General features: G+C 52.4%; 1 protein-coding gene across 2 annotated transcripts in view; it reads left to right on the top strand.

Moving 5' to 3' along the window:
- MGAT5B (alpha-1,6-mannosylglycoprotein 6-beta-N-acetylglucosaminyltransferase B) overlaps positions 1-14,290 on the top strand; it is an 84,930-nt gene that overhangs the window by 61,202 nt on the left and 9,438 nt on the right. Inside the window, exons 11-15 of one of the 2 annotated variants that reach the window (XM_064369739.1) lie at positions 5,682-5,812; positions 6,328-6,333; positions 10,778-10,933; positions 13,132-13,278; positions 13,465-13,581. In XM_064369739.1, the coding sequence (XP_064225809.1) occupies positions 5,682-5,812; positions 6,328-6,333; positions 10,778-10,933; positions 13,132-13,278; positions 13,465-13,581 (557 nt within the window). The remainder of the gene's footprint in view (positions 1-5,681; positions 5,813-6,327; positions 6,334-10,777; positions 10,934-13,131; positions 13,279-13,464; positions 13,582-14,290) is intronic. The other variant, XM_064369738.1, reaches the window with a different exon arrangement.

Genomic DNA, 14,290 nt, shown 5'->3' with positions numbered 1-14,290 from the left:
AAGCATGGAGCGGGTGTCTGGGGTGGGGTGACCTCCCCAACTCCAGTGGGTGTAGCCTTCACCCTCCAGGAGGGCGGCTGAGCACACAGTTCCGGAACGCAGGGGGCTCCGCAGCCTTCCAGAAAGACAGGCATTCCAGGTTAGGCTGGAGAACTTCCCTGGGTGGAAAGGAACAGGCGGGCAGAGGGAACAGATGCAGTAAGAGGGATGCAGAAAGAACTGGAAGGTTCTGGAAATGCGGGAGTGGGCTTGGCTCCCAGGGCTCCAGGCAAGGAACGTGAGTGGAGCTGGGCTTCAGCTGTTTGTTTGTTTGTTTGAGACAGGCTCTCGCTCTGTTGCCCAGGTTGGAGTGCAGTGGTGTGATCCCCTCAACTCACTGCAGCCTCGACCTCCTGGGCTCAAGTGATCCTCCTCCTTCAGCCTCCCGAGTAGGTGGCATTACTGCCATCCACCACCACACCTGGCTAATTTTTATATTTTTTTGTAGAGACAGGGTTTCACCATGTTGCCTGGGCTGGCCTTGAATTCCAGAGCTCAAGCGATCTGCCCTCGTAGGCCTCCCAAAGTGCCGGGATTACAGACATGAGCCACCGCGCCCGGGGCTTCAGCTGTTTTTAATGAGACTCTAAAATGTATACACACACTGACCTACCCCATGAAACGCAGCTCCCTGAAAACAATTTCACCTTTTCTTGACATTCCGGGGTCAGTTCTCTGCCTCCCGGGCGTGTGGGCCTGCTCTTCCCGACGCAGAGGTGTGCGGAGCTGTGCCCCCTCCTTGTGCCTGGCCGCGCCGTGCTCTTCCACTTGTCGGGAGGCTCCCGGCTGTCACTTTTAATTGTTGTCAGCGCATCTGCCTCCAGCAGCATCTCGAGGGTGGCTCTTTGAAGGCTCTGGGCCAGAAAGCTAGATAAGCACCCTTGTTAGGATGGCATCTATTAAATTAAGAGCAACGTAGACTCTGAGCCGAGTCCTGAGGGACTTGCTTGTGAGTAAAGCGTATGGTTTTTATTTAGCCTGTCAAATTCGTGGCATCTCTTTTGGGTGCTTGGCGTATTCTTTTTTCTGATTCTCCAGACTCTGGGATGTATTAGGGGCAGATGCGATTTTTGAATAAATAAGTAATGGCTTCATTGAATCCCAGAAAGTTGGGAAAGTGGGAAGGCTCCTGGGGCTCATGCAGTCCAGATGAGAAAACTGAGGCCCAGAGAGGGAGAGCGTGCAGCCTGAGGTCACACAGCTCAGTAGGGACCAGACTCCTTCCGCAGGGCCCCTTTCAAGATTGCATGAGACTTCTCAGCTTGGGGTAGAGCAAGCACAGGCAGCAGATTTCTGGAGAGAAAGGAAATGGGGAGTGGAAATAGAGGTGGGGAGGAAATGGTGGTGCTCAAAGCTGTGGAAGAGGAGAAGCTCTGGAGTTGAGAGGCTTGGGTAATTAGTTCACTTAGAAGGGAAACAGTCAGGCCAGGCACAGTGGCTCACACCTGTAATCCCAACAGTTTGGGAGGCTGAGGCGAGTGGATCATGAGGTCAGGAGTTCGAGACCAGCCTGGCCAACATGGTGAAACCCCCATCTCTACTAAAAATACACAAATTAGCCAGACATGGTGGTGCGCACCTTAATCTCAGCTACTCGGGAGACTGAGGCAGGACAATAGCTTGAATCCAGGAGGTGGAGGTTGCAGTGAGCCGAGATCGCGCCACTGCACTCCAGCCTGGTGCCTGGTGACAAAGCGAGACTATGTCTCAAAAAAAAAAAAAAAAAAAAAAGAGGTTTCTGAAATAACCTGCTCTGAGAAAATTAGGACTTGTCCCAGGGTGCAGCCCACTGGCTGTGGATTTCCAGACCTGGCAAACTCCTACTCATCCTCCAAAACCCCAAGTCAGATGTCTCCTCTTTTTGCCATCACTTTCACTGATCCCCTCATCTCCTAGTCCAGGCAGAATGTATTGCCTCTTTGCCTCTATTTTTATAATTCTTAAACTTAACTCTTTTAAAACATATGTTGAAGTGTGCTAGAGTTATTTGCTTATACATTTATTTCCCCTGATAGATTACAAACCACTTAAAAAGGGGCTGCTAATTGGTTTATCTTAATCTCTCTGGAGCCAACCTAGGTCCTCAGAGAACATTAAATGGATTGAATAAATCAAAGAAAGTGAGGACAAAAGGGAAGAGGGAGGCTGGCCGGTTTTAATGACACTGAGTGCAGGAAGGAAGTCACCAGCCGGCCTGTTCCCATCTAGCTGGCTGATTTCCCCAGGGAGCTTACTTGGGGGGCTGCCGCCTCTCCTGGCCTTACCCTCTCTCTGCCCCCAGGAGCTCTTGGCTTAATGGTCCTGTTATTTTAATTGGTTGCAATACTTCCCTGTCCCCTCCCACTGGTTTAGCTAATTGTGTTCTAAATCTGTCCCTTCTGGTGGAGTTGGTGGAATGAAGGCAGTTTAGTGAAGGATTCTTCAGCTGCACAGCGTGGTGGAGACAGGAGAGAGGGCTGGGGGGCAGCCTCAGAGGAGCCGGAGGGGAGCGGGAGGATGGATGCAGGACGGGTAAACAGGTCGGTAAACAGGTCGGCCAGGGCTGCTTTGCCTGATGTGGGCAGAGCCTGCTGAGGCGGGGGAGCTGTCCTGGCCCTGACCACCCACAGAAAGAACTCCAGGCCTCCGGGGCTCCTCCTGAACCTCCTGAAGCTCTAGAGAGATCGTTTTGATCTGTAGCTGGATTTTCAGGCCCAAGAATCTGTGAGCTTTGGGGGCACTTACACAGGAAACCGTCATCTCTTCTAAGCTGTACCAGAAGTTGATTACTATGTCTTGTGGGCCTTGAGGGGTGGGTGGAAATACTACATTAGATCTACACATTTGATTAAAACATGCATCCCAATTGGAGAAACATTCAAACGTGGGAAATGTGCATTTGAAATAAGAAATAGGGTATTTAGAATCAAGGCTGTTGCAGGAATCAAGGCTGGGCGGCTGCTCCCAGCCTCCTCACTCGCCACAGCCCCTCCCATGCAGGAAGGTAGATTAAATATAATTGGATTCAATAAATGGCTTATTCGGGATCCTGGTGCGCAGAAGGCAGGGCTCGTGTGCCTTGCAGGTTCTCAGCTCTCATGCTGCTCTCCTCCCCTCCCTGGCGGACGGAGCTTAGCAGTCACTGCGCTCCACAGATGGCCACGGCATTGGAACACGAGATCAAACAGGATCCCTGGCCCTGGTGGGTGGGGTCCTGGGGACAAATGAGTCAAATGGCAAGGAAGTCCCAGAGCGATCCCTGCTTTAACAGAGACATAACTGCCACAGATGGGGCCACAAAGGGAGGCACAGTGCACCCCAGAGAAGGCTTCTGGGAGGACTTGTCATGTGAGAGGGGCCCGAAGGCTGAGTAGGATTTCCTCATCCAAGACAAGGGAGGAGGGCAGTGCAGGCTGAGGCTCGGAGCTGGGAGAGGGAGGCTGCCTCCTCCATCTCATCCGTCTTTGTCCAGCATTCATTCAACCAGCCCAGGCTCTGTTTCAGGTGCTGGGGGCACACAACTGAACAAAACAGAACCATTGCCCACAGGGGGCTTATATTCTGACAATTATTATTATTATTATTATTATTTTTGGAGAGGGAGTCTTGCTCTGTTGCCCAGACTGGAGTGTAGTGACGTGTTCTCGGCTCACTGAAACCTCCACCTCCCGGGTTCAAGCGATTCTCATACCTCAGCCTCCTGAGTAGCTGGGATTACAGCCGTGCGCCGCCACACCTGGCTAATTTTCGTATTTTTAGTAGAGACAGGATTTCGCCATGTTGGCCAGGCTGGTCTCAGACTCCTGACCTCAGGTGATCCACCCGCCTCAGCCTCCTGAAGCACTCGGATTACAGGTGTGAGCCACTGCGCCCGGCCTATTCCGACAATTATACATGAACAGATAAGCATATGATCTCATGTGTGGTCGGTAAGTGCTGTGATGAAAAATAAAGCTGTTGAGGAGACGGCGAGTGACCAGGGTCAGGACAGACCTCTCACCGGCTCATGAGCACAGGTCTGTCTGGGGAGGGGCTGCGTCCAGCAGGGCTCTGGGTGGGCTGGATGGTCACCGGTGCAGTGGGAGGGGAAAGAAGGCAGAGCCTGGAGATTGTTGGGTGGACTTTGACGTGTGGGTTTTGTGTGGAGGAGGAAACTGACAGGGCCTAGATTCAAAAGGATCATTTCAGAGAAATGAGTGTCCTGAGAGAGCCCCAGGAACGGGGAGGCAGCTGTCAGGGCGGTCCCAGTGAGAGCCGATGTGGCCTGGGCCGGGGTGCAGCCATGGAAGAGGCAGAGAAAGTTCCTCCTGGGATGACGGACGCTGCCAATGGGCGCAGGCGGAGGGACAAGAGGAGTCAGAGATGCAGCCGAAGCTTGGGGCTCCAGGGACTGAGGAGGGCAGAGTCTCTGCTGGGTCGCCCAGAGCCTCAGCCTCAGTTTCCTTAACTGAAAACAAACAGGAGGATTGATGACCTCTTAGGTTGCTGCTGCTCCTTCCTTCTTTCTTCTTCTTCCTCCTCCTCCCCTTCCTCCTCCCGCTTCCTCCTCCTCCCCTTCCTCCTTCTCCTTCCTCCTCCTCCCCTTCCTCCTCCTCCTCCCCTTCCTCCTCCCCCTCCCCTTCCTCCTCCCCCTTCCTCCTCCTCCCCCTTCCTCCTCCTCCCCTTCCTCCTCCTCCTCCCCTTCCTCCTCCTCCCCTTCCTCCTCCTCCCCTTCCTCCTCCTCCCCTTCCTCCTCCCCCTTCCTCCTCCTCCCCCTTCCTCCTCCTCCCCCTTCCTCCTCCTCCTCCCCTTCCTCCTCCTCCCCTTCCTTCTCCTTCTCTTCTTTTTCATCTTTTGTCTTCTTCTCCTTCTCCCTCTTTTTCCTTCCTCTTATCCCTCCTCCTCCTCTTCTTTCTCTCCCCCCCCTCCCCTCCCCATCTTCCTCCTCTCCTCCTCCTCCTTCCTCTTCTTCCTCTTCTTTCTCTTCTTCTTCATCATCATCGTCTTCTTCCTTCTCCTTTCTTCTTCTTGCACAGGATCTCACTCTGTGCCCAGGCTGGAGTGCAGTGGTGCAGTCATAGCTCACTGCAGCCTTGAACTAGTGGGCTCAGGCAATTCTCCCACCTGGGCCTCTCAAGTGTCTGGGACTACAGGCGCATGCCACCATGCCTGGCTAACTTTTGTATTTTTAAATAGAAACAGGGTCTCACTCTGTGCCCAGGCTGGAGTGCAGTGGTGCAGTCATAGCTCACTGCAGCCTTGAACACTGCTCAGGCGATTCTCCCACCTGGGCCTCTCAAGTGTCTGGGACTACAGGCGCATGCCACCATGCCTGGCTAACTTTTGCTTTTTTAAATAGAAACAGGGTCTCACTATGTTGCCCAGGCTGGCCTCAAACTCCTGGGCTCAAGGGATCCTCCCACCTCAGCCTCCCAAAGTGCTGGTGTTATGGGCGTAAGTCACCATGCCAGGCCTCGGTTTCCTTCTGCTGAGCTTTGTGGCAGTCTCTGGGAAGGGGCCACCCAGGCCAGGGCACTGATCACACTCTCCCCAGCGTACTCCTAAGGCCCGCCCCCTTTCCCACCCTTGCCAGAAGAGGACCTCTTGGGCAGCACAGTCCAGGGAGGCCAGGGGCGGCCATTGCTTGTTTGGTGACCCAATTCCTTTTGCGCGGTTGGGCTTAGCTCACACCCCCGACAACTCCTTCATGGGCTTCGTGTCCGAGGAGCTCAACGAGACGGAGAAGCAGCTCATCAAAGGCGGCAAAGCTAGCAACATGGCCGTGGTGTACGGCAAGGAGGCGAGCATCTGGAAGGTGAGCCCCGCCCCTGCTCGCAGGAAGCACCCGCCCGCCCAGCACAGGCCCCGCCCGGGTCCCTCATCTCCTCCTTCCAGGATGCAGCGCCCAGCTCCCGCCCCTGCATGCTGGAAATGTCTCCCAGGAACAGTTCACGACAAAACGTTCCTAACTGCCATTTAAAGACACCCAGCCTGGAAGCTGACAGGTTGTCCTCCCATAATAAATGATTCCTTCATTGAGGACTGTGACTAAATCTTCCACCTTCCCAAGGAACAGATCAATAAACAATGTAAACCCAGCAAGGGCGTGGTAGGTTGGCGGGGGCATGGGGGGGGGTCATGCTAGACTTGGGGGTTCTGTGGGATGAGAGGCAGAGAGAAGCAGGAGAGGCTTAGAGACTAGAACCCCATCTTCAGGGTTGTGGGTCCCCAGAGAGGAGCTGCCTGCATGGGGTGTTGTCTGCGAATCATCACTAACCTCTCTTTCTCTCTCTCTCTCTGTTCCCTGTGCTCCCCCTGGCCATGAGGCAGCTCCAGGTATGGAAACCGCTTGCCGCCTGCCCCCTCTGCCTTCTGCTCCCTTCCCCTCTCCAGCAGCCGCTCCAGGGGTCTCTCCTCACGATGTTCCCCTGACTCAGGCTCTCTGGAGCTGTGACTCCTGTGGATGGACCAAGATGGGGAAGAGGGTGATGGGGACAGCAGGGTCCAGGAGCCGTCTTTCCTGGCTCCTCTGTAAGGGGAGGTAGGTCCCTGGAGGTCAAGGTCCTGCTTGGCATGGCCACCGGGCAGCTCCTGGGGAGTAAGAGGAACCAGCATTGGATGGGTCATTGCATCAGGCAGGTGGCATGAGGTCAAGGTTAATAATGAGGAGACGGTCAGGGGAAGCCCCTTCACCCTACATCAGGCCTGTTACATGATCACCGTATCTAACCACTCTCACAACTGCACTGGTTAGGATTAGATCCAGCTGTCGCAGGAAAACTCCAAAAGTAATTGTGATTTAAACAAGATGGGAGTATATTTTCTTTCCTGCTTGCAAATTCCAGAGGTTGGGAAGGCTGGTGTGGCGTTCCCGGGGGTCTTCTTACCTTGACCCGCTGTGTTCAGTTTCCACCCCGGCCTTGCCTCAGGGTTCAAGTGGGCCACAGCCGTTCGAGTCATTACCTCTGCATCCCAGCCAGCAAGGAGAAGGAAGGGGCAGAGCAGGGCACCATGTTTAGGGCCATTCTTTCCCACACTGCTCGTCAGCTCCATCTTGGCCACAGGGCCATGCCGACTTCCAGGGGACGCTTGGTGGCTTTATTTCCAGGCAGCTCAGTTCAGTGTGCCCACCTCAGTTCCGGGTTCTATGACTGAGGAGGGAGGAGAGAAGGAGGACTTGGGGGGGATCTCACAGTCTGGGCTGCATCCACCCAAGAGGCTGCTGTTCGCTGAGAGCTTGCTATGTGCCAGGCGTTGCACGAAGGGCTCACGTGCGTCTCTTATTTAACCTTCACACCATGAGGTAGGTACTCATGTGATCACGCCCACTCTGCACATGAGGACCCCAGGGCGCAGTGAGTTGGAAGGTGACCCATAGCTAGTAAGCGCAGAGCTCATGTTCCAGCCTGCATCAGTGTAAGTCCAGAGCCAGAGTGCTTGACCTTAACTCTACACTCTCCCCAGCATTACGAAGCCTTGGAGAATGGCAGAGAGAAGGTTTGGAAGCAGGAATCAAGGTCCAAGACCTCTGCTGAGATATCAGAGCTCACTGTGGGGTGTGAGGGGGCGCTGGGAGGTGAGGCTCCCCATGCTGATCGCCACGGCTGCAGAGAAGCCTGGGAGGATATGGGCACTGGGTGCTGGGGAAGAGGGCAGAGTCGGAGGGCTGTGGAACGCACGGAATCTATATCAGAAAATGCTATTAAGAAACTGGCCCAAGAGAATGAGAGGTTATGAAGTCTGGGAAGAGAAAGGTTTTATCTCTAGCGCTGGAACTTCTGTGAAGCCCGAGGCAACCCTGTTCAGCCAGAGACTTCAAAGAAACTGCTTCCAAAAAAAAGACATCTTTGCTCTGGTATTTGTAACCAAAGGAAGTCAGAGGTGGCTGGATGAAGAGAAAAATGAAAGTAGCATCCTGGGAGAGATGCCGTCCAGAGTTCAGGGGACCAGGTGGCCGAGAAGCAGAGGAGGAAGGAGGGAAGACCGGAGGTCATTTATCATCCTTATGGGGAGAGGGAGCTGGGGACCCAGGGTGAGGCGTTGGGTGATTTTTGTGCTAAGCAGGTCTGTCTTATTCTGCATTCCCCAGCAAGTGGAGCCTGAGGCTAAAGCTTGGGTGCTATTTTAATAGATTGTAGTCCCAGGAAGCGGGGAGGGGAGGGGAGTGAGGGACCAAGGGAATGAAGCGGGAAAGAGGGAAAGGCAGCTGGTTCAGGCCCAGGGCAAACCCACCCTCATCCCTGGAGGAAATGTTCCAGACTCTCAGAGAGTCATCTGGGTGAGCTGGGGTGGAACTTTTCAATCTGTAGGTGGCAACCCATGGAAAAGTTGTGAAAGCTACTCGGGGAGTCTTGACTAGCCTTTTTGCTTCGTGTACAGTTTTTTGTAGAAGCATATGCTTTCATTTCTCCTTGGGTAAATGCCTAAGAATATAATGGCTGTTTAATACTGTAGAAGTATGTTTAACTTTTTTTTTAAGTTGTCATTGCCATTTTATAGTCCTACCAGCAATGTAGGAGGCTTTAAATTCTTTCACCAATTCATCAGCGCTTGGCATGGTCAGTCTTGTAAATTTCAGCCATTCTAACAGGCGTGGAATGGTGTCTTCTTGTGGTTTAAATTGACATTTTCCTAATGACTAATGATGAAGACATTTTTGTGTGTTTCTCTGTCTTCCATATATCTTTTTTGGTGATGTGTCTTTTTAAAAACTTTTGCCTATTGGAAATATTAGGTTGTTTATTTTCTTACTATGGAGTTTTTAAGAGTTCTTTATATATTCTGGATCCAAGTCTTGTATCAAATATATGCTTTATAAGTATTTTCTTCCAGTCTGTGGCTTGTCTCTCTCTGTCTCTCTGTGTGTATGTGTATGGAGAGAGAGAGAGAATGAGAGAGAGAGAGAGATGGTCTCCCTATGTTGCCTACTCTGGTCACAAACTCCTGGGCTCAAGCGGTCCTCCCGCCTCAGCCTCTCAAAGTGCTGGGATTACAGGCATGAACCACTGCACCCAGCCTTGTCTTTCTCTCAACAGTGTCTTTCAAAGAGCAAAAGTTCTTAATTTTAATGAAGTCCAGTGTTTTCTTCTATGGATTGTGCTTTTGGTATTACATTCAAGAAATCTTTGTCTAACACAAGGTCACAAAGATTTTTTCCTATTTTTTTTGTATAAGTTTTATAGTTTTAGGTTTTGTATTTAAGTCTGTGATCCATTTTGCATTAACTTCTACACGTAATAAGTGTAAAGTTCTTTCATTTTTTTGTGTATAGATATCGTGTTTCATGACCATTTATTGATGAAACTATCCTTCCTCCACTGAAATGTTTTGCACCTTTGTCGAAAATCAATTGACCATGCTGTGTGTGGGTCTATTTCTGGAGTCTCTATTCTGTTCCATTGATCTGCGTGTCTATCTTGATGCCAATACCACACTGTCTGGTCTACTGTAGCTTTATAATAAGTCTTGACATCGGTAATAGAAGTCTGCTAACTGTGTTCTTTTTCAAAGTTGTTTGTCTATTCTAGCTCCTTCGCATTTCCAAATCAGTTTTAGAATCAGCTTGTCAATTTCTACCAAAAAAAAAAAAAAGGTCTACTGGGGGTTTGATTGGGATTTCAATGGTTATTTTTTTTTTTGAGTTCTGGAAAATGAATGAGAAAAATCATAGGATAATTTAAGGTCCAGGATGACCCTATTTTATTCCAGACAGAATTTACTTTTACTCTCGGCTTGTAGCTGGGGGCCCTAGTAATCTCGGATCACCTTAATCCATATAGTGATTGAGACAAAATGGATTCAGCCCCTGCAAGGACTGGTCTAGCTCTGTTTCCTCCTTTTTTCCAGGGTAGAATTCCCCTGAGTTCAAATCCCAAATATGGAGCTTCCATCAGAGGTCCTCCACCTTTGATGAAAGAAGGGATGGAGATAAGGTGGATGGATGGGTAGATGGATGAATGGATGGGTGAATGGGTGAATGGAGGGATGTGTGAGAGGGATAGATGGGTGAATGGGTGGATGGGTAGATGATGGGTAGATGGATGAATGGATGGGTGGATAGGTGAGTGGAGGGATATGTGTGTGAGAGGGATGGATGGGTAGATGGATGAATCGATGGGTGAATGGATGGATGGGTAGATGATGGGCAGATGGATGAATGGATGGGTGAATGGATGAGTGGAGGGATGTGTGAGAGGGATAAATGAGTGAATGGGTGGATGGGTAGATGATGGGCAGATGAATGAATGGATGGGTGATAGGTGAGTGGAGGGATGTGTGAGAGGGATGGATGGGTGAATGGGTGGATGGGTGAATGGATGGATGGATGGGTGGACAAATGAAGTGATGGGCAGTTGGATGAATGGATGGTGGTTGGATGAATGGATAGGATGGATGTGTGAGAGAGAGATGGATGAATGATCTGGACTACAGAGAGCTCCACAGCTCCTCTGAGGAGCTTAGAGGTCATTAGGGGTTCAGGGGAGGCCAAGTGGCCCCATGTGAATCCATTTAAGTATTGGTCTCCATAGGGTTCCTTTGGAAAGAAAACAGTTTTGTGGCTAAACGTAATCTGGAAGCCTCTGCTCTAGTCCAATCTCTGCAACTCACAGATTTTTAAAGCCAGAGAGGGGAGGGGCCTTTTCCAGGGTCCCACAACCAGTTAATGGCCAACCTGAGACTGGGCCCACATCTTCTGACTTCCAGACCAAGGCGTCTCCTCCACTGACTTTGCCTTCTCTGGTTCGCATGAGGCTCCCATCTCCCCCTCTTCTTTTTCCAGGGGAAGGAGAAGTTCCTGGGCATCTTGAACAAATACATGGAAATTCATGGCACCGTGTACTATGAGAGCCAGCGGCCCCCCGAGGTGCCAGCCTTCGTGAAGAACCATGGCCTCTTACCGCAGCCCGAATTTCAGCAGCTGCTGCGCAAGGCCAAGGTGAGCCCCCATCCCCCGAACCATTCTCACACGTGCCGGCTGCAGACGCTGAGGTCACCACCCATGCCGGCCACCCCCACTCAGGCCCCTTCCACATGTGGACACACCCCAGCATGCTCTGCTGCCCTGAGCCCCACATCTGGCCAGAGCCCAGGGGCAGAGATGAGGGTGCCCACCAGGCAGGAGAGGCCCTATAGAGAAGGGGACCAGGGCAGGGCCAGCAGAGCAGCAGAACCGTGGTTCAGTGGTGGGGAAGTGGAGTTGGACTCCCACCCACCCCCTTGCAGTACCAGTCCAGCTAAATGGACTCCTGAGCCGGGGTGGTTGGGTGGGTGGAGAGAGGGCTCCTGGCTAGAGTGCCCTTGAGCCACTACTCCCAAGTGACTGCTTCAGGGGCCCTGACCTGTACTCCTGGAGCAGCAATTGGCACAGCGGGCAAAACCCTGCCTCGGCCCTGGAGAGTCTCCAGCCAGCTTCTAGGCACCCCCACCCTCTTTTTTATGAGACAGGGTCTTGCTGTGTCACCCACGCTGGAGTGCAGTGGTGCAATCAGGGCTCACTGCAACCTCGTACTCCTAGGCTCACGCAGTCCCCTCACCTCAGCCTACTGAGTAGCTGGAACCATTGGCATACACCACCACACCTGGCTAGTTTTTAACTTTTTTGTAGAGATGGTGGTGTCTTCCTACTCTGTCCAGACTACTGTCGAGCTCCTGGGCTCAAGTGACCCTACCACCTCGGCCTCTCAAAGTGTTGGGATTACAGACCTGAGCCACTGCACCTGGCCCCAGGCCCTCTCTTGATCTCATCATAGCTTCTTTCCCAAGGGATCTTGTGTGTGTCTGTGTGTGTGTCTGTGTGTGTGTTTGTGTGTGTGTGTTTGTGTTTGTGTGTGTGTGTGTGTGTTGGGGGCAGTGGAGATGCTCACATGCAGTGAATGACCTGAACAACCTCACAGAACAGCCCTGGATTCAGAGTCATTTATTAACTTCCTTCCAGGCCAGCCCTGTGCACTCCTACTATAAGTTACTTGAAAAAAAAATAATTTCGGCTGGGCAAGGTGGTTCACACCTGTAATCCCAGCACTTTGGGAGGCCAAGGCCGGTGAATCACCTGAGGTCAGGAGTTTGAGACCAGCCTGGCCAACATGGAGGCCTCGTCTCTACTAAAATGCAAAAATTAGCTGGGTGTGGTGGTGGGCGCCTGTAGTCCTAGCTACTCGGGAGGCTGAGGCAGGAGAATCACTTGAATCCTCGGAGGCAGAGGTTGCAGGGAGCCGAGATCGCGCCACTGCACTCCAGCCTGGGTGACAGAGTGTGACTTTGTCTCAAAAAAAAAGAAAATAAAAATTAAAAAAATTTCAACTTTTATTTTCGGTTCAAGGGGTACATACGCAGGCGTGTTACCGGGTCTATTGCATAATGCTGAGGTTTGGGATGTGAAGGCTCTTGTCACCCAGATAGCGAGCATAGCACCCAACAGTTAGCCCCTCAGTCTTTGTCCCACCCTCCTCCCCACCGCAGTGGTCCCCAGGGTCTACTGTTGCCCTCTTTATGCCCACGAGTAGCCAATGTTTCGCTCCCACTTTTAAGTGAAAATATGCAGTATTTGGTTTCTGTTCCTGCTTTAATTCACTGAGGATATCGGCCTCCAGCTGTATCCACGTTGCTGGAAAGGACATGGTTCTGTTCTTGTTTATGTCTGCATAGGATTTTGTGGTGTTGATGTACCATAGTTTCTTTAACCAACCCACCCGTGATGGGCACCTCTGTTGGTTCCGTGTCTTTGCTATTGTGAACCGCCTCGCACATTAGGTGCTGAATAAATGTTTTGGGGATGAGTGAGTGAAGGTTCCTGGCGGTCTCTTACAGGTACGAGCCTGGAGCTTTCTTGGCTTGAGACCCTTACTCTTCTCTTCCCCCCTCCAGAATCATAAATCATAGCCTGATAGAGCAAGAAGAGATCATTGGTAACACCTAATTGGCCCCCCTTGTTTCACAAATGGGGAAACTGAGGCCCAGAGAGGGGACGTGCTTGCCCGTGGCACAAGATGGCCTGGGCCGGCTTTTCTGGCCCAGCTGCCTCCTGTGGATATCCCGAAGCCTAACCTCGTCCCCCGCATCCTGGGGCTCCTGGGCTGTGGCAGCCCAGCCCTCCCTGGGGTCACCTCCCAGTCACCGTGCCCCTTGACTCTGCAGCTCTTCATCGGGTTTGGCTTCCCCTACGAGGGCCCCGCCCCCCTGGAGGCCATCGCCAACGGCTGCATCTTCCTGCAGTCCCGCTTCAGCCCGCCCCACAGCTCCCTCAACCATGAGTTCTTCCGAGGCAAGCCCACCTCCAGAGAGGTGAGTGGAAAGCACCCTGGTCCCCGATCAGGAGGGGCCGGGACAGAGACCCCTGCAGGTCCTGGAAGAGGCAGATGAGATGTAGGGCAAAGGGAGAGAGGGGACAGTTGGATGGGGCGCCTTCCTTTGTCCCTGCCCCGTTGGCAGGCGCAGGGGGCAGCTGCGTGCGGTCTCTGCCCCGGCCAGGTGTTCTCCCAGCATCCCTATGCAGAGAACTTCATCGGCAAGCCCCACGTGTGGACGGTCGACTACAACAACTCAGAGGAGTTTGAAGCAGCCATCAAGGCCATCATGACAACTCAGGTGAGAGCAGCCACAAACAGTCAGGACCACCACTAGCCCACGCTGTTTGTCTTCACTCTGATTAGAAAACGGTGCCCCTCTGGGTGAATTCAGGCCTGGGTTGACAAACGTGTCCATCCCTGCCCTGGTCAGACACAGCCCTGAGCCAGGGCATGTGGATTGGAGAGTGGAATGGGGGCCCCCATGTATCTACTCAGGTGTGATGAGTGGGAAATGCCTTTGTGCAGTGAGCAACCTGCACAACCTTCTATGGCAGCCCTGGATCTCGAATTGTTTATGGAGCACTTTTGAGGGCCAGGTGCTAAGGGAATGTTTTCACGACGAATGTGCGGAGGTTCTTTAAACACTGCTGCAGGTGTGGGTTTGTAGCCTTCCCACAGCACATTTCAAAATGTAATGCGCACACAGACCATCTGTTAAATGCAGGTTCTGACTCAGCAAGTCTGGGTGGGACTAAGCTCCTGCCTTTCTAGGACAGGGGTGGTGCTGATGGTGCTGCCCTGGGGCGATGCTTTGAGGAGTGAGCGTGGGTGCTGGTGTGTGTAGGTGCACATGTGTGGGCTGGGTGAGAGGAGGAGGGGCTGTGCCCGATGCTCATCTGCATGGCGGGCACCTTTGTGGCTTTTGATCGTTCCTTGTGCTTGGCTGGTTGCTTCACTCTGGGGAGGCTCTGACCTGGTGAACGAGAGACCTTCCTCTCACGATGGTC

This window comes from Aotus nancymaae, unplaced genomic scaffold (genome assembly GCF_030222135.1).
Source record: "Aotus nancymaae isolate 86718 unplaced genomic scaffold, 86718_ANA_hifiasm-v0.15.2.pri h1tg000089l, whole genome shotgun sequence".
Classification (NCBI taxonomy): domain Eukaryota; kingdom Metazoa; phylum Chordata; class Mammalia; order Primates; family Aotidae; genus Aotus; species Aotus nancymaae.
Note: the sequence above shows the minus strand (reverse complement) of the source record. Positions and strands in the feature narration are given on the sequence as shown.